This window comes from Amblyomma mixtum, chromosome 8 (assembly GCF_055824585.1).
Source record: "Amblyomma mixtum isolate Tamu chromosome 8, ASM5582458v1, whole genome shotgun sequence".
Classification (NCBI taxonomy): domain Eukaryota; kingdom Metazoa; phylum Arthropoda; class Arachnida; order Ixodida; family Ixodidae; genus Amblyomma; species Amblyomma mixtum.
In genome coordinates, this window is record NC_143019.1 from 8,747,825 (window position 1) to 8,774,633 (window position 26,809).

Consider the following 26,809-nt stretch of genomic DNA (forward strand, 5'->3'; position numbering starts at 1 on the left):
AATAATACATAGCATGTCGATATACCGGAAATTGTTAACGTTAAATAGTAATCTGCGCATTGTCCGTGAGGAGAACCTTTATCCCTTTCACGAAGCTAGTGACAAAAATAAAAAAAATAAAAACCCTTTCCGGACTTACCCAGACAGGCAGAGCGCCAGGTGTGCTTATCAGTGTTCCCAAAAGCGACGGCCTCGCAGCAGACCATGAGTGTAATTTTTCTTGCTCTGAGCGACGAAGCAGTCGATAACGCCTGGCGCGGTATAAGCTTAGCGCCGAGGTTCTCTATCGAGCAAATTTAGCACACGCGTTTCGAAATGGGCGCTGCATTCATTACGACACGTCACCACCGGGTGCTTCGCCTACGCCATACTTGCGGCGCTCCTCATGCGTTCAGTTTCGGTCGCGTGCGGGAGGAAACGTCGAATTTTTTCGCGCTGCACGGCTCTAGAAATATTCCCTTTCTTCGTTTTCTTCCGTTTTTCTTCATTTCAAAAGTAATAGAACATCGTCTTCGTCACGGCATCAAACTCCACACTGGGACTAACCCCCACCTACGATAATTAAAAAGTTAATTGTTGAGTTTTTGTTAATTACATGGGTAATTATAGGGGTTTTGTACTATATTGTGTCTGCCTGGGCAGAGAGTGTGATCCTACATCTATGTTTTGCTATGTTGAACCCAATTTTTGAAAGTGTTCGCGGACACAACCGGTATATTAGTGGCAATATTTTACTTTTTTCATTCGAGGCAGTCTTCAAAAAAGAATTGCTACCCACAGCTTGTATGCAGATGGGGGTGACCACTTGTCCTTAAAAGGGTACGAACACAAAATTTTGAATCCATAGAAACATTATGTTTCTAGCTGCAATGGTGGCAAAATTACATATTTGTAACTTTCGTAAATTTTGCATTGCGTACTTTTTAACTGATTCGCATTGCATTCAAACAGTATTTGTTTATATTTTCCTTTTTCATAATTTTTACATCACGCATGAAATATGCACCCAAAGATAGTGCGCTACTTGAGGTAAGACTTCCCGAGCAGCACAGCTAATGAGCCCAATATTGAAAATGTTTTGGCAAAGCCCGCTCCGACAAAGGACCAGAGTTAAACCAGCCATGTACAATATTGAGGCGATTGCGTGTGCTGCTTGGGTTACACCTTCTCGCGCTTAGATTTGTTAAGGATGAATCAATACCCCTATTCACCTGCGTATATGGACCTGTTCTTGTCGCTGATGTAGGAAAACTTGGCGACATTTTCCTCGGGCGCCTGGAGTAGCACTGGCTCGTAGACGCCGTGGACTCCTTGTTGGGCCAGGTATAGAAAGAGAGGCTGCAGGCAGCGAGAATTAGCATTTGTTCAGTACTGTCTTTCGCCGGGCATATAGTCAGGTTATTATCGAAGGGAACACTTCGGCAGAGAAACTTAAGATGGCGTACGTGTTGGAATGCGAAAGAAGTATTGTCCGTCGGTTCATGTGACAACAGCCGGAACGCTGTACGACGAACAGTTGCATAACAACTCTGATATGAAAGTCTGAGAAGGCATTCAATTGAAGGTGCTTATGTCGTCGGTACGAATCCCTGTCACAAGCTGGACTCCAACTTGACTAGAACATGTAATATATATGCGACGAGAAATCGTATACACAGCCCAGATCGCTGACAGACAAATGGTTTGTGAAAAAGTTTGGTACGAATGTCTGGAAGCACACAGCTGAAGGTACATATGTCGTCGGTTCGAATCTCTGTCACAAGTTAGACTACAGTTCAGCTTCACTAGAACATGTAAGCTGTATGCAGCGAGAAATCGTATGAAACTACCCAGAACGGTAAAGTTTTGATACGAAAGTATGATAAGCACACAATGGAAGCTACAGTCGCGAGCAAAAAATATTAGCACAAATCATTGGTGATCAGAATTTGTATATCTCACCACGCGGCGCTGCGGTACGCAGACTTGCCTAACGGGCCGTTTCCATTTTTGCAGCGTAGGGGGGGGGGGGGGGGGGGACGGCAGGAAGTAAGCTTTATCAAGCGTGCACCGCCCAAGCGTTGAAGTGCCGACCCTACGTGACTGTGCATGCGGCATTTATTTTAGCTCGGTTATCAAGCAAAGATGGCTTCTTTTTATTACTGTTTTTTTTTTGTCTGCGATGGTTTGTCAAAAGGAGCTCGCGGGAACAATAGATGATAGTGCTGCTTTTAGCCAGTAAATTTGCTGGTCCGTGGCAGTCCACTGAACCCCCCTAATGCTGTAGAATGGGAACGGCTCGGCACTCTCGTTATCAGCCTCTTCGCCACCCGCAGCGCCACGCGTTGTCATTCTGGCGCTGTGGTGTTCCGTCATGTGTGCTAATCTTTTTTACCCGCGACTGTACTCCGTTTGCCAAAAACTAACCGGGCAACCATTTTTAGCTTCTCAACCTTATAACGGAGCGTTTATGGCAACTGTAAAGAATACAAAGTGTCAGAACGTGAGGAGAAGGATTCACCTTACTCTAAACAGATTCAAAGCTTAAATGCCTCCATAGGGGATTCTTTACATGGCTGAAGAACAAACCACTGTTGCCCGGTTACTTTTGGCGAAGACGGTATATATGTCGTCGGTTCGAATGCCTGTCGCAAGCTAGCCTCCAACTTGACTAGCACATGTAAGCTATATGCAACGAGAAATCGTATTACATCTCGTGGAACGCTGTACGTCAAAAGGTGGCGTCGAAATTTTAGTACGAGTATCGGGAAAACAGGTGCCACACGAAGGTCTACCAGTGGCGATTATATTTTCCCGAACGATATCTATATGATAGTCTGAAGTGGCGGCTCTCGGGTTTATTTATTACAGAGACTTGCAGCGCCCGAAGGCATTATTGGAAGGGGGGGGGGGGGACACTATAAACTCTTCTCGCTTGGCTGAATGTACCACAGGTTAACAAAAATACAATGACGCAACTAATAATAGATGAGGAAAAGCATGCACTGAAGGAGGGCAACCGCGCTCCATAAATACAATAAAACTAGTGAAGTGAAAGACACGCGCAAAGAACTGCGCGCCATGTGACTCAACAGATCAGAATGCGTGGAATGCTGTGCGCTTCACAAGGCAGCTTGATGACATTGCCCTATTTATCTTTGCCCTGCCGCGGTGGCTCAGTGGTTACGGCGCTCGGTTGCTGGCCCGAAAGACGCGGGTTCGATCCCGGCTGAACTTCGATGGAGGCGAAATTCTAGAGGCCCGTGTACTGTGCGATGTCAGTGCACGTTGAAAAAACCCAGGTGGTCGAAATTATCCGGAGCCCTTCACTACGGCGTCTCTCATAGCCTGAGTCGCTTTGGGACGTTAAAACCCCATAAACCATAAACCAACCTATTTATCTTTCCATGACTGGGATGTTGTGTAACTAAGACACGCCGTCGGCTTTTCTAATAATGGCATACAGAAAAAAAGTTGCACAGAAACACGAGGACTAAGCTTTCCTTGTCTTTTCTTTGCTGTTTCGTCCTTGTTTTTTCTCACCTCAGTCCTCGTGTTCCTGCGCAAATTTTTTCGGTATGATTATCAGCCAAATAGCCCAACTTTCTGCTGTTCCCGTAATAGGACTAATAATGCTTCCGCAGTAATAGGAAAAAAAGAAACTTCGAGCACATTTTTTAAAGGCAAGGTTGTGGAACATAGCGCAAAGGAATAAAGAGTGTATTCGAAGCAAATGTAAAACTGTGGCACCGTTTTTATTTTTGACCAACCAGGCAACGAACTCTTCATAGCACTCAATGAAAACCGGCAGGGTAGCACGGAATTTGTTTACTAAAACCAACCGCACGGCTTTATTCTTTCAGTTAGTTGCGCGTTACCACAAGAGCTTAACCAAAGAGGCATAACTACAACCTCGAAAAACTGGTTTCTTTACTGCAAATATATCAATCTATGCACTTGTCCTAAAGGTAGCATAAATTAAATGCTTAAAAATTTATTGCCACACACACCCAAAGCTTACAGATAGCGACAGTCTGCATTTTTAACCCGTGTTTTGGGAGTATCCTCAATCCTTGGACAAGTCTCTACAAACCTCGCGCTCAAAATATAATAAATCGATGTTAATAGTGTGGACTTTAGAGGGAAAGACGGGGGATGTACATAGAAGGAACATCGAAATTGTTGAGTCTGTCGAAATAGCTGGTAAAGTGGCTAGAAACACCCTCCATAAAACTAATTCAACTCAATTCAATTCAATTTATTCAAGAGACCAGGAAACCTGTTATTTTAAGGCAGCATAATTGTCGGTGTTGTGCTGCATGGTCATGATTCGGTTTCGAATACACATCGCAAGAAGCCTACATATCTTAAAAAAAAAAAATGTGGAGAATTAACGCTTGTGGGCGCTTCCCCTCCCATAGTCTTTCGTTCTACGCTTTTAATGACCAGATGAGAAACCATCAAGCCCAAGCTGATGGTGTGGTAATGAGTTTAATACGCCTCCCACAATTCACATAAGTGCGTCCGTGTGTTCACCGTTGCAATGCGTCGGGGAAAAGTGGGCCAGATTTTCAACAACCCCAACTTGAAACGACTCCTCCTCGGTGTTCTTCCCAAACTCCAGCACTGAAGACGGTGGGCGGTGGTCATGAAGGAAATGCTAATTTCAGAAGCAGCTTGAAACTAACAAATCGAGGTTTCTTGCTAACTTCAAGGTAGTCGTGCTCGCCAGTGCGCGAACAAAGCAGGGGCATGCAGCAATAGCGTTCTGTTCTCAAAATGCTCCGTGGGCCTCAACTGCATTGAAACGGAAGATAAGGGAACTGCGCGCAGCGAAGGTTGTGCAAGCAGAGGCAAGCGCTGCAGAAAACGGATGTATCGGCGATCGGATGTATCGGATGTATCGGTGGTAACAGGCCAAAAAAATCTTATTCTTACTATAAGAAATGTGGGGGCGTATAGTGTAACTCATCACTACTTTGCACATTCAATTCGTGTCCTGCCATTGGCCGCTCCTGTCGGTGACGTAGGACGTCAGGTGGTCGCAGCAGAAACACGTCTGTGACGTCACTTTGGCGGATAAACGAGTTTCGTCCAATGCAACACTTGTAGGCCTACCGATGCAAACGAATGCGAGATAACGACGGCGCGCTTGACATGACTGGCGAGTTTTCGCCCATAATCCCATCTCGCTAACGAAAGAAACTGTGCAGTGGTTGTGGGACAAATTGGCGGCTCATAGTGCTTGCGACTCAGGCGGGCTTGATGTAGCGAGGGTAGGACGGTTAACAACAATGCTGCGAGCGGACTAGCCATGAGTGGAATCTTTCGTTTCGTCGCCCCCATTCTACTGTTTTGTCAGGAATGACAGCGCAATGAAAAGGAGTAAAAGCTTGCAAAGCACGATCCCTGTTTATATTTACCATGTTTTGCATAGTATTACACGGTATCTTGTTGTCGTGACTGATGCCGTCGCTACAGATCTGGTTCTGGTGAGAGAAAGACACCTTTCCTTTCCGTTTGACCAGGTGAGAATGGTAACAGGGTTTTCTCGAAGAGCAGTGTACAGGCATTGAAAGCCTTTAGTTTCGGACCTGCACTGCAAGCCTTCGAGGAGTAACGCGGTATTGGAAATGATGGCTGAAGACTGATTTTGCTGCATAATGCAGCCTGCGACGCTGTCAAAAACTAAAAAAAAAAGCTTAGGTTGGAATAGCCGACGAAGTATGTGCTGTTCCTTGGGAAAGTTAATTTCTGTGGTCAGATCAGACAATTAAATCCGTAGTTTACATGGTCATGCAAATAATCATGACTGATTTTACCAGAACATGCTGAAATTTACGCGATCATAATTTGCTGTATTCAATTTTCAACCAATCAGCAATTTGAAGCAAATAATGGATGTCTGAACGTAGATCGAAACTGAAAGGTAGTGCTCACTTTTGTCTTGTTTCTGTTTGCAATGATGGACGTGGCATGCTCTGTTAACAAAGTCGTGCCGTAGGTGCTGCCGTCGGGCCAAAAAGCATCCGTGTTTTTCCAGAAGTCAAGCCCGGCTCTGTCCCACTATAAGCGGAAGAATACCGCTGGAGTCAGGACTAGAGAAAAACACCGACCACAGCTGCCCCATGGTTTTTCCTTACAGGGTCGGCTGTGTCTGTTTATCGCTATCATCAACCGCTGCGGCGGAAACATACCGCAAGCGTAAATCGCAGTCAGCTGCTACGTCTTTGCAGTCGCCTTTTTGGTGCCAGCACATCGAGCAAAATGATCTGTTCGTTCTTGTGCATAAGGTTTTAGAGCACTCCAATCGCGACGCGCAAGGGGGCATGCCACGTGGTAGTTTTTTTATTTCGCGGGCATCTCCACTGGAATAAAAAGCTTATACGTGGTACAGGGAAAGTGAGAAGCTGTTCAATTGGACGTTCTGCGGGCTACTCCACAACATTCTCTTTGGAATTTTTCTTCAATCTTCATTGCTGGTGAAGTTGGTTAATTAACCTCGACTAATTATGCAGTTAAGCTCGGTACGAAAAATAGTGTGACTTGTTCTACACAATAGCGAGCAACATACATTTGATTGCGCCGTTTTAGAGTGCTCCGGCGTATTTTTAAACCTTGGGTCAAGTTAGCTGGGACGCCCTGTAAATCTCAAAGAATAGTAGGACTCAAACACCAAATTGGCGCCATCATAACTATTATAGCTAACGACAGCTACTCACTACCACCGTTTGCTTTACTGAGTGCTTTAGAGCCTCTCGCGTACTACCGCAGTATAGGGTGCCGGCTCAAACGAAACAAACACTCCGTAAACAAAATATTTGAGCGTATTTGAACGAGTGCCTGTCTTTCTGCCAGAATCAGATTCCAAGTATGCACCAACCAGCTTTACAAGCATGCGTAAGGCCCTTTTGAATTTGAAGACACGCTCGGTTAAGACACGCCCCTTGAGGCCGGCACACTCCGGTGAGGAGAACTGTCACCGAACCCGCACAGTGCAGGTGTATGTCAGCGCCTAGGCCCTCGATGTGATCTGGACATGCACAATTTCCACCTTCTAAGATTGCGCATGCGGGCATGTCAGCAAGCGGAAACGGGCCGTGCCATTCAAAGAAAACTTCATTGAGAGAGGCGACCGGGTATTTTGCAGCTACGACTGGCCTGGTCAGTTACGCGACCAACTGCGGGAGGGTCTTTCTCCTTTCGATGTTCAATTCAATTTTTTCAATTCAATTCTTTATTATCATTTTTTCAGCACAGTACATAACATCACTGTTTGGATCCTTAGCCAAAGGCTGGTAATGGATCCATGCAATAAAAGCAAAGAGATTATTGAGGACAAATGCTTCTACTGCATGCCAAAATAATACACATATCAATGGTGGAAAAATGCAAAGCGTACAAGCAAGATGATTCAGATTACAGAAATACAAAAGAGCTAATGACAAAAAATAGAAGAGTGTGCAAAAAAACATATGGGAGCAGGAACAGCATTCTTTATACAAAATAAACGCAGCTGCCTTACAAGTGATTATTCAATGACAAATATGAGTAGCAAACCCAACATCGACACTACAGAGAATAATAAAAGACAAGCACTAAGTGATTTGCATTGTAAATCACATAATTATTTCTGAGAAAAAAAGGTCTTCAGTGAAATATAAGGATTAGACGTTGCTAAGACTGCACAAGAGATTTTATTCCAAATTTTTACCCCTTGATACTCAAAGCGGCGCTGGCCATAGTCATTGCGGGATGCAGGGACCAGAAATATTCCCTGTGCAGCTGAACGGCTGTTAGTTGGGGCTCTATGGAATATGTTCAAAGGAAAGGGGGACGTGCCGGAGAGGGCTCTTAGTACGAGTAGTGCAACGCGAAAATCTCGAAGCTGCAATGCCGGCATTATTGGGAGCCTAAAAAACAAAGGGCGAGAAGGCGTATTCGGTGTTGTGCAAGTCATTATTCTCAGTTCCCGCGTCTCCAGGCGTAAAACAAGTTCAATGTAAGTGATGTAAGTGAACCCCCATGATTCTACACAGTAAGTTAATTGGGACTGGAAGAAGCTAAAGTGTATTGTTTTTAGTGTGTATTTCAAAATGTCGCCGAGCTTTAGCCAAAACGAAACATGCATAAGATAGCTTGCTGCGCAATTTTTCGATATGCGGTTTCCAGTTTAATGCAGCGTCTAAGGTTACACCCAGGTATTGAATAGTTTTAACTTCAATTTATTTATCTCCTATCGATATTGCGGAGCAGGTATTCTGGTACCTTTTATAAGGGGATGCAAATATAACATATTTAGTCTTGCCTATGTTCAAAGTGAATCTATTTGTTAAAAACCATTTATTGACTCTCGGAAGTTCTGAGTTTAAAATATGCTTGGCTGTTTCAACTGACTTGGCGGTCACCAGCAATGAGGTATCGTTCACACACGCCCGCTACCTCGTATTCCTCTCAAGGAAGAACGTTATGATGAGTGTGCACAATTACTGTGGTTCCTCAGCTAGTCACGGTAAAAAAGGCACACGTAGAGTTCGAAACGCTTTTGAATACGTACGTATTTCAGTATCTCGCGGAAGTAGTCTGTTGGCCCGGAATAAAGGCCGAAGAAGCTGTCGAATCCCCGGTACGTAGGCGTGTAGTTAAGGCTGGAGTATCCTAAATTCCACTGGTCAAACAAAAGAGCGTCAGTATGCATCATTTCAAGCATCTAAATAAGGAATCATCGTAAATAATCGCTAACACATTACAAAGCTTACATTTAAGTATTAATATGCTGTCCTTTCATCCACTACGGATGAATTGAGCAAGTTTCCACCCAACTTACTGAACACCTCTGATTGTTTACAAATAATTGAAGGTTAGTGGCCTGTCGCCTAAATTACGCTGCTGTAATTTTGCGTTTTTATTTCTCTTGACACCTACTTTCGTATCTGAATTTTGTATGCAAATGCAAAATTTTTATACTTTGTGTTTTACGAATTGCATTTATTATTTTATAAATATTTTGTTGTGTTATTTGCGCAGCATAATCTTTATTAACATGTTATTTTGAAATAAATTAATAAGGAATGGATTCAGTGAGAGCTTTAAGGCGGGGTACCTTACCGGAGCTGATCCCATTTTCGCGAGTACGCCTACTCGCCGGGCTCTTTTCCGAAGCTCGGCCAACGAGGGCTACCAACCATTAAACCACACAAGAAGTGGGGGCTCATTTCCCCAATAGCAAAATGAAAATGATGACTAAAGGAGGGAATGCCCCTCTAAGGCGGCCCTCCAGTTAATGCTGTCGACCTATTGTCTTGACGTCATGGCCAATCTATTTGCGTCTCCTAGCGCCACATACGGGCGATTGAATCTGCAAAAGGACTAACAATGGAGTAAGTAGAATAATCGAGGTGTCACGAGAACCGGTCGACGCCATTGGCTAGAAGGCCCTCTTCGAAGGGCATTCGACACTCCGTTCTGCAGTCGTATCCAACTTGAGCTGCAAGGCAACTAGTTCACTTTGAGAGCAAATCACACTTTGGCAAAGGCGTTGATAGGCATGGTCATGAGGTGTACGCCATTGCTTATATTGCTGGCACCGCAGGTTGCAAAACCTTGATTAATAACTATATGACGGCGGTACAGTGGTCCACAGACCTCTCTAAAGAGCTTGAATTCCTTGCGGTCTGCGCTCCGCTGCGTGAGGAGCGACGTCTAGCGGCATCGCCTGGTTCGAGATAACGAGCGTCTGATGCTCAGACGACACTAAAGATGCGCTATCTCGAACGAGGCGCCGCCGCTAGACGTCACTTTGCGTGCTGCAGAGCGCAGCCGACATGGAGTTCGAGCGCTTTAGAGAAGTCTGTGGAGGCCTGTGCTCTAGGACGAGTAGATTCTGCGCCCATGTTTTTTAGTGCGCTAGGAGTAGAGATTAGATGCAGCCGCTTAGCCTACTCTGTGCAGTCCCTATTTGTCATGTAGGTGGCAGGTGGGGCTCCTAGGTAGCGTGATGACGTCACCACAATTTTCCCACCGGGTTGTGAGCAAACTGCCTACAGGTGGCAGTTCAGTTATTGATTTGTAGTAAGAGTTTGTTCGGGAAGGGTAACCTGGGTCTTATAAGCCCCACCGGTAGTGAACCTGTAATCGCAAGGCAGTATTGTATCTCTTGACCTCTAGAGCACTGCGTCAGGAGTGTTTTGAGAACTCCCAGCAATCTATGAATGTAATGACGCCGACCATGAACACCGAGAATGCAGCGGACCATGAACACCGATAATCGAACCGAAACCAAAGTAAACCCATAGTACCAGCCCAACAATTGACATTTGGTCTAACGGCGAGAAATCGTCCTTGACATTTGTTATTTTTTTTGCATGAGACAAGCATTTTCTCTTGGGTTCAGGTGTTAGAGCTAGGCTACCACAAAAATAGCAGAGGAGGAGAAGGCTGTTCGTGTCCTTCAGCTAATGAGCCTTGAACGTAGGCATTTAATAAAACCATGCCGCTGCTTTGAGTGGGAGACATGAACGAGCAGACTGTAATATGCACTAGAATGCTGCGGAAATGTAGCGACAGCCCTACATATCATGAAGAACTTGAGCATTTTCTGCCGTCTCCTTCTTGGACAGTCTACTGCAATGGTAAGTCGAAAAAATAAGAAAACACAAATAAGCGCAAGTCATTGGTTCAGTTTTAAATCAGAACTGCTGGCAGCTTTTTTTATGCCGGCAGTGTGATGCTATATTTCAGTGAGTAAGCGGAGAATTCTCGCATGGACCTTTATTTCATTAAATGTGCCACGCTTTCACTCGCAGATGTATTTGCTATCATTCTATAAACAGGTCCACTCGACACATAACCCCGTCTCCGTGCTTCTTGAACAGCAAAAGAGGGTGACTCCTGCATTGGCAGTGCTAGAGTGTCAGTGAGTGACAAGAAAATGTGGTTCTCTGAATGATGGCTGGGGCCTTATATTTTTTGTTTATTTCAATGATGGTGGTAAAAATTTTCCTGACTGCTGAATAGATCAGCATGCTACCGTTTATTCCATGTCCTGTGTCTCACTAGCATCGACATTTTATAAACAGTGCATTTCTTTTCATACTGGAGCGGCGATGGATCAGTGGTTATGGTACTCGGCTGCTGACCTGAAAGACGTGACTTCGATCCTTGATGGTCGCATTTCGATGGAGCAGAAATGCTAGAGGCCTGTGCAGTCATCGATATCAGTGCACGTCGAAGAACCCCAGGCGGTCGAAGTTATCTGGAGTCCTCCAATACGGCGTCCCTCATTGCCTGAGTCGCTTTGGGACGTTAAACCCCAGGAAAGCAATCTTTTTATAAAAATGTTTTACCATCTAACCTCAGATCGATTAGTTTCTGATGATCAATTTCGCCATAAGCATTTACTAGCGGAGGCACCACTCCCGATGAGGATAAAATCAGTGACCTAGAAGAAAAGTTTTTGAGCACGCTTGGTGGTTAAAGTGAAAAATCGCTTTACCTAGCTCTGTGCAGCCCAGAAGTACAACGTTGAGAGTAAACTGAGAAAACGATTTACCTTTCCAATTGCGTGAGTTTCGTAGCCCAGGTCCTGGAGGTGCTGAGGCAGTATTTTCAGGTGAAGAGGCAAACCGCCAGGCTGCGCCGGTTGTAAGGTCAGTATTACCTCTGTAATTTTTTTAGAAGTAAACGTACATTTAACTCGGCACAGATTGGGGGATGAGCAAGTCAGTTTTGTTGCTCAAAAACTTAGTCGCACTGTAGGCATGTTGAGCAGGAATAGATACACCTTTCCTTCGTTAGTAAAGGTTTTAGTTGATAAAACATTATTTGCGTCCCACGTAGAGTATTGGCGCTTGGTATTGAGCTCGACAACAAAATCAAATATGAACAAACTTGTATTAATGCACAAAAAATTTCGTAATAATAAAAAGCCACCCTATATAGAGCACACTGAACCTGCCTTCGAGAAATATAATTTTCCTAATATTTAGCAAATATTTAACCAATGACTATTAAAACAATTTTATTTCAGTTACTGAAAACATTGCATAGCATTAACTGAAATAGCAGACTTGAAGCAGTCTGCACCAGCACCTTTAACTCGTCATACAGATATATGGAAAGTTCTGAGTTCTCGTACTAATTATGGTGATCAAATGCTTCAGTGTTGCCCACTCAATTTTCTAAATAGTCTTGACAATAGAGGCATAGAGATTCTCAAGCAAACTCCGTTAGAATTCAAGTTGGTCGTGAAATGTTACCTCTAATCAATGTGTTACCAGTTGCTATAGATTTTGCGCCACATTATTATTTCTGGTTTTTTTTTTAAGCAATCACGTCTTTTGGACATTGCATTATATTGTCACGGCTTGACGTACAGGCCGGCGGCGAGAACGGGTGAAGACAGGGCGCACAGAAAAACAGGGAGGTCCACCAGCAGCAACGTCGTCGTCGGCGCGCGGCAAAACACTCCTCGTCTTTATCTTCCACTCGCGACACTACCTCCCCCTATAAAGAAGCATCGTCCCGATGCTAGCACGAAAACAAAGGCACAGGGCGGAAAGCCGCACACGCGCACAAAAACTCCTGCTGGCCAGTGTAGAAGGAGGTGGGAAAATCAGTTCGGGGCAGACGATCATCGCGCGTAATACGGCTTAAGCCGCACTACGTGCACAATGTCAGGGCGGGGTGAACGACGTGATGACGGTCGTGTTCCTTCCGGCAGCACCTCGTAGTTAAGTTCTCCGATGCGGCGAAGAACTGTATACGGGCCAAAGTACCGCTTTATGAGTTTGTCGGAGAGACCTCGACGGCGTACTGGCGTCCACACCCAGACTTTGTCTCCAGGGTAAAAATGTACGTCGCGTCGACGGAGATCGTACCGACGAGCGTCGGCATGCTGTTGGTGTTGGATGCGGAGTCTCGCGAGTTGCCGAGCTTCTTCCGCGCGCTCGCATACTATTCGGGCACCATCGTCTACGTCGACAGGCGGCTCGTGCGGTAGCATAGCGTCAAGCATCGTGGTGACCTGTCTGCCGTGGACCAGCTGGAAAGGCGTCATACCGGTCGTCTCCTGGACAGCGGTATTATAAGCGAATGTAACGTAGGGCAGTACCGAGTCCCAACTGCGATGGGCGACATCCACGTACATGGCGATCATGTCGGCCATGGTCTTGTTCAGCCGCTCCGTCAGCCCATTCGTTTGCGGATGGTACGCAGTAGTTCGGCGGTGGCTGGTGCAGCTGAGACGGAGGATCTCCTGTGTGAGCTTGGCCAGAAACGCGGCACCCCGGTCAGTGATCAAAACGGCAGGGGCACCGTGACGGAGCACAATGCACTCGATAAAAAATTTGGCTGCCTCAACAGCTGTCGCAGACGGAAGTGCTCGGGACTCCGCGTATCGCGTTAGGTAGTCCGTCGCTATAATAATGTACCTGTTGCCCGACTGCGACGTCGGAAATGGACCAAGAAAATCCATTCCGACGGTGTGGAACGGAACAAGCGGTGGTTCGAGTGGTTGGAGAAGACCAGCTGGTCGTATGGGTGGTGTTTTGCGCCTTTGACACTCTCGACAAGTTCTGACGTAGTGACGCACGTACTTAGGATGTGTCGGCCAGTAGTACCGTTCTCGAATACGTGAAAGCGTCCGGCTGTAGCCAAGGTGACCAGCTGTAGGATCGTCGTGGCAAGCTTGGGCGACCTCGGAGCGCAGGTCCTCCGGCACAACAAGGAGCCACGACCTCGGGCTGCTGTCGAAGTTCTGCTTGTACAATACGCCGTGCATTATCTTGAACGTCGGCAGCATGCGCTGGAAAACGCGAGGCACCGCAGCTTCGTGGCCTTCCAAGTGCGCCATCAGCTGACCAATCTGAGGATCACTGCGTTGCCGAGCAGCCATATCTGCCGTGTCCAATGCCCCAAGAAAGCCGTCCTCTTCGTCATTTTCGCCTCCCGGTGCCGGCTCCACAGGGGCTCGAGACAAGCAGTCAGCATCATGATGTTTGCGGCCGGACTTGTAGGTGATGGTGACGTCGTACTCCTGTAGCCGAAGGCTCCACCGAGCAAGGCGGCCTGCGGGATCCTTAATATTGGCGAGCCAGCACAGCGAATGGTGGTCGGTGACGACACGAAAAGGGCGGCCGTACAGATAGGGCCGGAATTTGGTGATGGCCCAGATGACAGCGAGGCACTCTTTTTCAGTTGTCGAGTAATTTCCCTCCGCCTGCGAAAGAGCTCGGCTGGCATACGCAATAACCCTCTCAGCGCCATCCTGGAATTGCACAAGCACTGCTCCTAGTCCTTTGTTGCTGGCGTCCGTGTGGAGCTCAGTGTCGGCGTCTTGATCAAAATGGCCTAGTATGGGGGATGTTGCAAGGGCGCGTTTTAATTGGCGGAATGCTGATTGTTGCTCCTCGTTCCACTCAAAGGCAACGCTATCCTTCGTAAGGCGGTAAAGTGGCGCCGCGATCTGGGCAAAGTTTGGAACGAAACGCCTGAAGTATGCGCAAAGACCGAGAAAGCTTCTGACGGTCTTCTTGTCCGACGGTGGAGGGAAGGATGCAACGGCAGCCGTTTTCTCGGGATCTGGCTTCACACCCACTTGGCTGAAGATATGGCCAAGGAACTTCAGTTCACTGTATGCGAAGCGGCACTTCGAAGGCTTGAGCGTAAGTCCGGCGTTCAGAAGAGCTTGAAGAACTGCTTCAAGACGCACCAGATGGTCTCTGAAAGTGCTTGAGAAGATGACGACGTCATCCAGATACACGAGACATGTCTGCCACTTCAGGCCGGCTAGCACAGTATCCATGACTCGTTGAAATGTCGCGGGCGCTGTACACAGGCCAAACGGCATCACCTTAAACTCGTACAGGCCATCCGGGGTTATAAATGCGGTCTTCTCGCGGTCGCGCTCATCCACTTCAATTTGCCAGTATCCACTCTTCATGTCGATGGACGAAAAATAGCGGGCATGACGAAGACGGTCGAGAGTGTCGTCGATGCGTGGGAGTGGATACACGTCCTTCTTGGTCACCTTATTGAGTCGCCGGTAGTCAACGCAAAATCGAAGGGTCCCGTCTTTTTTCTTGACCAGCACTACAGGTGCGGACCACGGACTGTTGGATGGCTGGATGACGTCGTCGCGTATCATTTCGCGCACTTGCTCCTGGATGGTTTCCCTTTCCTTCAAGGAAACGCGGTACGGCGGTTGGCGAATCGGGTGCATTGCGGTGTCGACAATAATTCGATGCTTGGCGACTGGCGTCTGTCGAACTCGAGGTGTCGTCGCAAAACAGTCGTTGTACCGATACAAAAGGGAGAGCAGTTCGCGTGTTTGGGAAGGCTCAAGTTTGGGATCGATATCCAGGGGCAACGTTGTAGGGTCTCGTGACCCGGGCGGGGCCGCCTCCTTAGGCAGCGCAACTGCTTCACGAACGTCGCTAAGCTCTTCCATTTGGGCTATTACTGACCCTTTCGTCAAGTGCTGCGGCTCGTTCCTGAAGTTGGTCACGAAGATGTTGGCTCGCCCTCGTTGAACATTTGCGACCCCTCGCGCAACACCAATGCCGCGCGTAAGTAACATCTGGACATTGCCTTCCAGAACGCCTTCTCCACATGCTGTTGTATCGGCTCGGACCGGCAGGAAAACTGTCGACAACGGCGGCAAGTGGACATGGTCGGCATCAATTTTCATCGCAAAGCCTGTGGCCCGGGGCGGTACTGGCGATGAAGAACGTGCGCGGAGGGTCAACCTGTTCTGCCCTATGTCGATTACGGCGCCATATTCACGGAGAAAGTCCATGCCCAGAATAACATCTTTAGAGCAATTCTCCAATATCACGAAAGTGACGGGGCACGTCTCACCGTGGATCTCGACGCGGGCAGTGCACTTGCCAACAGGGTTTACGATGTGGCCGCCCGCGGTACGTATGGGCGGTCCGTCCCACTGGGTGGTAACCTTGCGAAGACGCCGAGAGAAACTGCCACTGAAGACCGAGTAATCAGCGCCGGTGTCCACAAGCGCCGTTACGTCGCGCCCGTCGATCAGAATGTTCACATTGCTAGAGGTTACAAAACGGTTTGCGTTTCCAAGGATACCATCGGTCGAGCTGGGACACACTAACGTAGACGGAGGTTCTTTGCTTCGTGCGACTCCGGCAACGCCACCTCCAGGCGTCGCCGTACTCAGTTTTCCCGAAGTGGCGAAAGGCTCTCACGGCGAGACCCGCGAGAAGGGGATGGTGGGCGGCGAGGTGGCGGCGACCGAGAGGTGCGAGGAGCAGCTGTAACCGGTGAGGGAGAACGTCGAAGGTAGTCTTGTATGTCGCGGGGCTGCTCACCGTAGCGGGGGCACGGATCGGCCCGGTGAAAACCCCTTAGGCCGAGTTCGCGGTATGGACAGGAGCGATACATGTGATCAGGCTCACCGCAGTGAAAACACAGTGGGCGCCGGTCCGCAGTCCTCCAGATGTCGGTCTTCCTGCGTCTCGGCGGTCCCAGGCGTGCATCAGACGAGTGCAGGAACTCACGGCGTCGAAGGCCGGAATCGGGAGCGCTCTGGTCCTGGCGATGGGCGGGAGGAGGACGACGAACTGCGGCGGCGTAGCTCAGAGCTGGTGGGTCGGCTGCAGCTACAATTGGGACGTCTTCTGGCGCCAGCGCGTGTCGCAGTTCTTCGCGAACGGCCGACGCGATGGAGACAGAGGCGGGCTGCTCAGGAGTAGGGAAGAGCTTTTTCAGCTCCTCGCGGATGACGTCGCGAATTATTTCTCGAACATCGGCGAGACCAACTCCGCCCAGGTCAGACGAGGCAAGACTTGAGACGACAGGAAGGGCTCTCAGTCTCTGAAAGTGACTGGTTCTTGTCGCCAATGCCTGCTCGATGTTGGTAGCTTCGGCGACGAATCCGGCCACTGTGGTCGGAGTATTGCGGATGAGGCCTCCAAAGATGTCATTCCGGACACCCCTCATCAACGCCCGTACCTTTTTCTCCTCAGTAGCCCGCGGGTCGGCGCGGGCACTCAGACGCAGCACGTCTTCGACGAAGCTCCTGACGCTTTCGGTAGGTCCCTGGATGCGAGCGTGGAGCAGATCTTCAGCTTGCTGTCGCCGATGCTGGTTCGCGAACGTGCGTACCAGTTCGCTCTTGCACGTCTCCCATGATGTTAATGAAGCCTCATGGTTCTCAAACCAATACTTTGCCGTGGCTTCCAGGGAGAAGTACAGGTTTTGCAGGCATTGGTCTGGAGTCCACCCGTTATGTCGCGCTACTCTTTCATAGTTTTGGACCCAGTCTTCAACATCGTCAAGGCCATCGCCACGGAACGGCACGACAGATCTTGGAGTGAGAGGCACGTAGACGATCCTCGATGCAATCGCGGGGTCGGTTTGTTGTGACTGGGACGCCATGGTGACGTTGGCTGTCCTAGATGTCCGCGATCCCTCGGGCAAGAGTCCGAATTCCGGCGCTTGGCCTTGCTGGCGTCGGCTAGCGCGAGTCTCAGTTTCCGCCGAGGGCTCCTCCAAGAAAACTCGACGGCCAGGACTTAGGACGGGGCTCGAACTACGAGGCGGGGTGCGCTGCATGAGATGCGGTACCCAGCACCTCCACGAAATGTCACGGCTTGACGTACAGGCCGGCGGCGAGAACGGGTGAAGACAGGGAGCACAGAAAAACAGGGAGGTCCACCAGCAGCAACGTCGTCGTCGGCGCGCGGCAAAACACTCCTCGTCTTTATCTTCCACTCGCGACAATATACATTTTGTTTCATTATATTATATCCATTATAATCTCTCACCTTGTGAAGCTGCTACATAAAGTGTGTGTATGCCTTCCGCTTCTATTGCCTATACGTGAGTCGAGGGTTTCTCAAGCTGCTTGCATGCAGCTTTTACCTCGGCTTCCTCCATCAGTGAGAATAGGAAATGAAGAATGAAATGAAATATTATGAAGACACATGGAATGGAGAGATCTTTGCAACTTTCATACCGATTAACTAACCTCTTGTGGCTTCATGCAATCTGGAATGTTTGTGTTTAGAAATTTGATATCGGCGGAGTTGGTCAACACTTGGGAAGCGGATCAGCGCGTGTATTGGTGCTACAAAATGAATAGACTGTTTATGACAGCCTGTGCTCCCTCACAGGCGCCTGTAACGCCTGTCTTGTCCTCTTCTCAGTTGTCTTCGTTGTTTAGCGCTATGATGTAAGTGCAGTGCACTTCACGGTGCCGTTGTTTACACTTTGTCTGTCCGTGTACTTTTTCAGTGAAACATATAGCCGCCATGCTGAATTGCTGCAAAATGGCCCAGTCTATAGCACTTTAGTGCGAAGAATGATCTCTAGGCAGTTAGGCAAAGCCCAGTAGCCGTGATCCACCGTGATCTACAATGAAAGAGAGGCAGTGGTAGAGGTCATTACATACCGCTCCGATCCTGCCGACTCAAAAAAAATAAAAACTTGATTGCACCATGTCTAGGCTGGATCACATGACAGGAGGAAGCACCTTTGCTACAAACTACTTCGTGGCATGCAAATACTATAAGCTGGAAAAACGAATGATGCCGACAGCTGATTAGACATTTGATTTCTTCAAACGCGGCACTGCAGTAACGGTTTGCACTGGCAGTGGATATTAAGGATCGTGGGCCGCGTTTCCCGCACTTAAATAATCTACTTACGAAGTCAATCTGGTTTGTAGTAGAGCCCAATACGCGATTTAAAAATAAATTTATTTTTCCTGCCAAAGGTATTTTGCCCTTTAGGCGCGTGTTCAGAGCGAGAGTTTGGGTGAAAGGAGGAGGTACGATCTGCTCGCCCGGAACTACGCGGACGCTCACACCAAGTGCGACGATGTTAAAATAGGAGTTACTTCCAAGTTATGTTTTTTAAGAAGCCCTTCGAGAAGCTGTCACTGTAGTGCAAAAAAGCGCCTAAAACTACTTTTCTATGCTCAGTGCACAAGTAATTTCGGTTTGCTTTACAATGGTCGTCGTGAATAATGAACTTGTGCACAAAAACGAACCCAGAGAACTTAGGGTTCACTGGAGACAGAAGGGTGCTACTCAGTCTAAGCCGTCCTAGGTTAAGAACTCCATACATGGCTGCCAGGTTTTGGTAACCCTGCAGGATAAAATGTATGAGAGAAACCAACAGCCACAGAAACCACGGAGCACTGGGTATTTTTTTTAATTTATTTATTTTTTTTGTGGTGTTGATCAAGTAAGAATATTACTGAATATGTTGTCGCTTAAAGCTAATTGATTAGAAAAGCAGAAGAAAAAACAACCACATTCCGCCGGTGGGATACGAACCCATGACCTCCGAATTACGCATCCGGTGCTCTACCTCTGAGCTACGGCGACGGCTGTCAAACCTTCTGCTTTCGGGGGTATTTATGTTTAGAAATAACCTAACCTTGAGAGTGTTCATCAGCGCCACCCACGTTCGTAAGCGGCGGACGTGGAACGTCCTGAGTTACCGCTGGTGTGACGTAGAACGCCGTCGAACGGCGAGGGTGAAAGCTGTGTGAGAACCCTATTATGCTTCCTATGGCGTCAAGGCAGCCAAAACCGAGGCCCTCACTAAGCAATTAAGCAAACAAGGGAAGGGGAATGAGGGGCTCGTTATAAATATGAGAGAAGCCAACAGCCACAGAAACCAAGGAGCACTGGGGATTTTTTTTTTATTTCTTTATTTTTTTGTGGTGTTGATCAAGTAAGAATATTACTGAATATGTTATCGCTTAAAGCTAATTCATTAGAAAAGCAGAAAAAAAACAACCACATGCCGCCGGTGGGATACGAACCCACGACCTCCGAATTACGCGTCCGGTGCTCTACCTCTGAGCTACGGCGACGGCTGTCAAACCTTCTGCTTTCGGGGGTATTTATGTTTACAAATAACCTAACCTTGAGAGAGTTCATCAGCGCCACCCACGTGTATATATGCTTGAAAATGGACGCGAGGGCCTCATTACCCTCCAACATTAAAGATGATCCTTCAGAAGAATGGCCTGAGGGGCGAGTTGGTGCATGATGAAATAAACGGCGGCGCAACAAGGACACTAACGAGAAGGGGACACGTGGAAGTGTGCGCATGCGGTGTCCCCTCTCTTGTTAGCGTCCTTGTTGCGCCGCCGTTCATTTCATTAAATGTGATTCAGGGGGGACAGTGACTGGCTGTCTCAGCACCTGAAAGGAGTGGGGAAATGAGCCATTTTCAGACGTGGGGTGTAGGGCAGAAGGGTAAGGGAGAACTATGCAGGGCATTAGTGAGGCTTAAAAGGTTAAAGGTAAACCGGAACCACCGCCGCAACTGCCACCACTACATGCAGCCTTATCAAAATGCGTCGCAAATGTGCAGAGAGAGCATATCTCACACCAGCGGCAGCTGTCTGTCATAGCGACCCATTTCTGCATATAGAGTTGATGTCTGTCTTTGCTTAGAGTGATGCACTGATTGGATATAAAGTTTTGTGCTCCCTCGTCGGTGAATATTATATGTAGACGAAAGGTAAACTCTGCTTCCTTGATTTCTGTCAAGAATTCGTTCATTTGCTTTTAGCGGAAAAAGGAAAGAAAGTAATGTTCAAACTCTGCCATAGATTTCCCTTTGTATGCTCGCAGTTTTAGAGCTTCTGTCGAAATTTTTTAATCGTAGGTGTTCATTACGTGCCCACAGCGCTCTGCAGCAAGCGTGTGCCGAAAATTTTTGTTTTTCCTAGCGAATGCCCATTTGTTAGGAAAAAAAGTGTCTGTAAGACAGCTTGTAAAAGAAGGACAGTATAAGCCACTCGGTTATTTGAAAGACCTTTCAGAATAAAAATTTAATTTTCATCTGCGAGAAAAATAAACAAATATTTAAGCGCGTGGGCACTTGGAAAGTTATTAGTGCCTGCATGACCGGTAATTTAAAGAGCTTATGTCGAATGCTTGATAATCCCCGCCAATTTTTCAGATGTGCAAACGATGGGATAACTAGTTTCCTAGAATTTATTCGCTCTTACGGGAAATGTGCGGGAGTTGACGAAAACATGCGATTAACTCACATCACACCGTGATCATGTACTTCAATGATATGGACGCGTCCACTTAAAGCCACTTGGTTTACAGGGCAGAAGACGCACACAAACGCACTTTTGTGCGCATTTTTTGGCGGGTACTGCGTACCACTCACATTAGGTTTTGCGGGCTAGAAAAGCCGCGATGCAATTTAGGCGGAGCTGTGCGGCGTCATCACGAATTTGGGACAGCTGCTCCCTGGCACCACCAAGCCTTGCTGCCTATGTCACTTGCACGGAGAAGTTCTTGTTATCACTAACCATAAAAATGACAGGCTGGGTTTCACAGAGCATTCAGGATTCAGATGTTAAGGGACCTCTGGCACACGCAAGGAAAGTGGTGTCTTGATATCCTCTATAACATTTATTCCAAAACCGTTACCACACTTGCCAGGAGCTGACCCAATTCATAAGATGGATATTAGAAATTACTCTGCATAATTTTATTTCATTTTCATACGAAACAGCTGACTGCACAAAAGAAAGAGTAATATTGGCCCACTTATTCTGTTTTTTCTTGATGGTTTGAAATGACAGTTTGGAATGAATTGTTCATTTTGCTCACGAATACTGCGGATTTTGGTCATTAAAATTTAATCTAGAATCACAAATCTGTTTTCAATCCTTACTATGGAGAAGTGATTTCATAGGAATTGCAGCGAATCGCTTGCAAACTATTTTTCGTTACCACAGTATTTATATCCCCTGGTTTGCATAATATCTCTGGCAGAGGGACAGTTGACCATTTGCTGGCCTTCATAACGCTACTATGAGTCTCCTCGCATTGTGGTGCACTTTCTCAGTTGTAGCGCTAATTACTGTAAATTTTAACCGGAGTTAGACAAGTCATTTACCTTATTACCATGAAGGCTTTGTAGTTCTTCACTTACTATCCGTCCTGTTTTTAAGTGCTTCGACTCCCTACGTGCTTCGCCGGCTGGTTTTGTCTTATGGCATAATGTGGCTTCAGCGAAGTCCATGGCCAAAAATATACTGGTGTTACATCGCAAAAATTCTGACCTCTGTCTGTAGCCGCGGAGAGTGATACGTCCACTCTTAAGAAGCCACCAGAAATATCCCAACTTTATCCTCTTGGCTATGCGGACGCCCATCTTCCTATCGCCGCCCTCGATAGCTCTCCACCCATCCACGTTTACCTCTTAACTCCTCCCCTAGCCACCTTTACTCTTCAGAAGCGCCACACACTATCGACCCACCTACCGCCCCAGTCCTTACGGCCTCCGTCCGGTAAAAGCCTGTGCAGCTGCGGAACGATAACAAGACGGCGAAATTGAAATCAAAGACGCAGTAGAAAAGACAGCATCCCTCCAAAAGTATCGTCAACCTCCACACCCTACACCCCCAGATAGGGTGCTTCGCGTCCACCCACCGCCACCTTCTACCCACCTCCCCAGCCAACCTCCACCCACCGGAAGTGCCGCTACCTCCGTCTACCTTCACCCCCAAGAAACAATCGATTGTGTGTAACGCATTTGTTGAGAGTATAAGCTCTCTTTAGTCTAAAAGCATCCGAGTTGTCATAAACGGTAAATCTCATTGTTTGCGCCGAATGTCCGCATATGATGTCTGATCATCCCGTAAGTTGTTTTGAGGATAAAAACGGCTTTCGTCATGTAGCAAAACCAAACCAATGTCGGCGGAAATAAGAAAACCGCTGAATCATGGTCTAGCAGATAGTAGCGTTGAGCACAACAGTGCAGTGGGGCATAGAACGTCACGTGCCAAGTGCTCCGTGGAATTGCGGGAACTGGTGGGCGTTGCAGGGGATGCTCCGTAGCTTTGCTGTTTTGAATGGCGAGCGCGGTGGCCAAAATTTATTGAGCCACAGTGCCCAGGCTAGAAACTGTTGAGAAATTCTAAAAATTAATACGGGTATTATTGAGGACAAGCTACAAGCCATAATTTAAATGAGGCATCTAACTGACAAAAATAATGCAGTTAAAAGGTTGATTATTAAGATGATTCACTGCTTTTCTGGCGACAGAATATACTGGGATTACAATGTTGCGAAAAAGAAATATTTTTACGTGACGGCAAGCGAAAGACAACAGGACATGACGGATGGTGGTCGCATAATTTAATGGCTGCGGGCCTAGCACGAGCGCTCTTACCCCCCGCGTCACTGCATGCTTCTTCTTCTAGTCCATCACAACATTTATACCTAGAAGAGTTCACTTATAAAACAACTGTGGCGATATTTCCTTAAGAACCCGTTAAGTCCCTGCTATTTGAGCACTCAATCTCGGGTTAAAAAAACAGCGCACTGGCTGGAATACAACGATATTGGCAGCAATATTAACTTTGCAGTGCGTCCCGCGTAAGAGGAATACATGTTAATAAGACCCTGTACCTCCCATAGCTGCCAACAAATGAAGGTATTTGTAATCATGCAACTCCTCGTGCATGTTATGAGCCAACGTGTTATCATTAACATGCTTCTTTTGCTTTCGAAAAATTCCAGTAGAAGTATTCCTTCCGCGAACATATCTTGTTCACTTACAGCATGGAATGAGGACAATTTTTTCCCAAATTAACGCGCTCATGGTGGCTAAATTCTTATTTTTTACGTCTAGTTTCTAGCACGGGCATTTTGTTTCCAGAAAAATTTTTGCGTTTTTTATGTCTTCAGTATGTTGTACAGGGGTCACTGCAAAGGAAAAACTTCGTGTGCTGTCATCATACTAGCGAAATTAACGAAGAAAAAAGCCTGACGATGGTCACGATCTCGTGGAAGAATACTTGAGCGTGAACTGTTGTGTGAAATCGAGAAATGTTTTTCTAATCCTCGGTAGTTTCGTTCGCGTCTTAATTTTAGGGTGGGTCTGACGTCCTAGCCGATCATTGCTGACGTCAGCAATGGCGCCCTTGGCGTGAAGTAAGTAAGACGAGCGACCGCCGCTGGCGGGCTCAGAAAGAAGGCAAAGAAAGGCACTGCCGTGCGGCACCAGATCCACAATGGTTTGCGGACGCCGACCACGTAGACGTCAAACCGGGAAAAGTACTAACAGAAGCTAATGCTTTAACAAGCAGTTTTAAACGTTGTTGGCAGATCCTTCAAAATACCCAAGTTTGCTGACTTCCTGGAAGTAGATGCGTGGCAAATAGCAGAAATACAATCACACTTTTTTTGCTTCGTTGCACTGCTTAGCTCTGAACCCTGTCAGCGGCCAACAATAACCGTGCTCGACAAATACCAAAATGCCATTTGCCAGCGCAAACAGAGCAGACGTTGCTTCAGCGAGGCTATTCACATATTGAGTAGGCAAAAAGATCTGGGAAGCATTTGTTATATATGATTGTTTGTACCGTTACAGTTTTCGTTTTTTTTTCTTTACGAATAAAATGGTAGGTTTCATTCTGAAAGGAAGAATGCTGTTTAGGATCTAAACAGGTATGCGCAAAAATTACGTAATTTTACCCCACCAGGGCCGGCTGGCAATCGAGTGCCTCGCGGAAAGCGCTGTGTTATAGGGAGTGCGGAAGTGGAGATGGAAGAGGTGGGAGGGGAGGGACAGAGGTCACTGTTTTCCTTTAACATTGATAGAAGAAGATAATGGCGAAGAATAATGTAGAGGTGTAAAGAATATTCACAAAAGTCTGAATGAATGTCAAGGAACTTTCATGTGTGTAAAGAATGAAAACATGGCGTAAGTTATTTGTGGATTCGATCAGTAAAAACGTTCGATAAGATTCGATCAGTATAAACGCGATCGAACGAAAGACAGCAAGCGGAAGAAGGCTGAGTATGCGCGCGAGCTCACAGACACCAAAATGGGCCTGCGAGACACCGAACCGGGCAGTCGCCTGTGAAACGTCAAAATAGGCCTGCCATTCCAGACATTTCGGCTGTTAATGCCATTAGACTTTTGCTCATTAATGCGCTAAGCGTAAGGTTAGATCTAATAGATTATTTCTCAAAATTTTAAGTTTAAAATACCCCCTCATGATACGGGGTGTTTGCTTCTAGGGGCCGACAGGTGACTGTAGTTGCTACAAGTACAGCAAGGCTGGGAATGTTTTCGAGAAAGACTACTTCATGGTAGCTGACGATAACTGAGTTATTTTCTGAGTTATCTTGAAGTGAGTTTATTTTATTATCTTCCGGGCGCCTCCCGGGCGCCTTTTGCCTTTCGCCGCCATGGAAACGCGGCCGCCGCGGTCGGGTTCGAACTCGCATACTGAGGAGCGCCTTAATCACTGAGCCACCAGGGCGGATCACGCGGTGCCCAACATTTAGTTGTCCCTTGCGGCGTTTCTGGGGTACAGCTTTGTGATTCAGTGCAACTCCCGTATATAACTATTGCTAGAGAGAAGTAAGCACCCCCTACCGTTGTGGATTGGATAGAGACCGGTCATGAGCGCCGCCCTCGTGGGCGAGCAGAGAGGTTGCACGTAGTAGTTGCTGAGCAGCACGCCGGTGCTGGCCAGAGCGTCCAGGTTGGGCGTTGGGATCTGCGTCGACCCATACAGGCTCGTGTCTGCCCAGCCCTACGCAGATTGAGGGAGAAGGCTAGTACTTGGAAACATACAACTTCGGTGCTTATATGGTCAAATTGGGAGAAAGGCACTTGGAAAAGGTAAAGCACAGGGCAAAGCGCTTAACCAACACTTCAGGGATTTTTGCAGCAACACGGGAAACAACCACAAGGACGTCGTAGCAGTTTTCTCCCTCAACTCGAATAACAGTAGAGCATTCCAGCGCTAATGGCAACATATTTCTCAAGGATGGGTACTCCCATAAAAGTACGGAACTACATTTTTATGCCCTTAGCTCCAACTGTTCGTCTTCATTACCTCCCTCCTTGTTCTCCGCCATACGAGTCTACCTTCCTTTGAAAACGTGAAACAATTCTAGGGCGCACATTTGGCTCAAGAGATAGGCGGAAGCTCTATAGCATAAAGAAAAAATCATGATCATTTTGGCGTAACTACGGCAGTTTACTGAGCCACTTATGTGATTCATTTTTCTTGAATTGCCGTAACGACAGGCGCGCACTGAAACGTACGTGGGGTCGGCTGCTGATATACCTCTTGCGGTAACATGTCTTACAATAGTTTCAGCAGCAGTCATAAGCATGCGTTTACTGAAGCTTTCGTAGCGTCGTTCATGAATGAATGATCTGTTTATTTCGAAACGGAAGTTCGTGGTCGTTTGTTGGGGAATTGGGTTGTTGAGGAAGCGAAAAGTTTTGCACAGTTTTGTGAAAGCCACTTAGTATTTTTGACAGTATTTTCCAAGATGCCGTTAGCTCCGGCTTTGATTAATGCACAAAATTCCTCGCCATCGTCCTTTATAAAGAACCTCCGTTCATGCATCAGTCACGCCGTGAACTAAAAAAATTAGCAGTCACTGCCTCACCAGGTCGTCGGCCAGAATAAATATGATATGCGGAGGATTTTCTTGGGCGTCGCAGAGAGCCATACAGTGGGCGCTGAAGCCAGCCAGAAAGAGCCAAGGCAGCATAGCCGCTCCTCCGAGTGGGAACTGGCAGAGCCGGGCAGTCGGAACAAACAATCCGTTGCGTAATGTACTCTCAGGTTATCTGTGGGAATTCCAAAAACAGTACCTTGATTTCAGGAAGAGGTTACCCATTCTACGTATTTACATGGAAAGAAAGTGCTATGAACAAATTTCTTTTACGAAACTAAAGCTTACGCTAAGCATGCATGCTCCAGGCTTAGTGCGCAGCCCGTAGTTTCATAAATCTCCACGTGGATAGTAAAAAAAAGTTACATAGTGTCGTTGAGTCAGCC

General features: G+C 47.2%; 1 protein-coding gene across 1 annotated transcript in view; it reads right to left on the bottom strand.

The window, feature by feature from the left end:
• Positions 1-26,519, bottom strand: part of LOC149331279 (arylsulfatase B-like) — a 54,007-nt gene extending 27,488 nt beyond the window's left edge. Inside the window, exons 1-6 of the mRNA XM_089556431.1 lie at positions 26,415-26,519; positions 25,384-25,543; positions 11,531-11,640; positions 8,537-8,647; positions 5,920-6,045; positions 1,212-1,338 (exon numbers count right to left, since the gene is read on the bottom strand). Of these exons, the coding sequence (XP_089412557.1) occupies positions 1,212-1,338; positions 5,920-6,045; positions 8,537-8,647; positions 11,531-11,640; positions 25,384-25,543; positions 26,415-26,519 (739 nt within the window). The remainder of the gene's footprint in view (positions 1-1,211; positions 1,339-5,919; positions 6,046-8,536; positions 8,648-11,530; positions 11,641-25,383; positions 25,544-26,414) is intronic.
• Between the last annotated feature and the right edge of the window lie 290 nt (positions 26,520-26,809).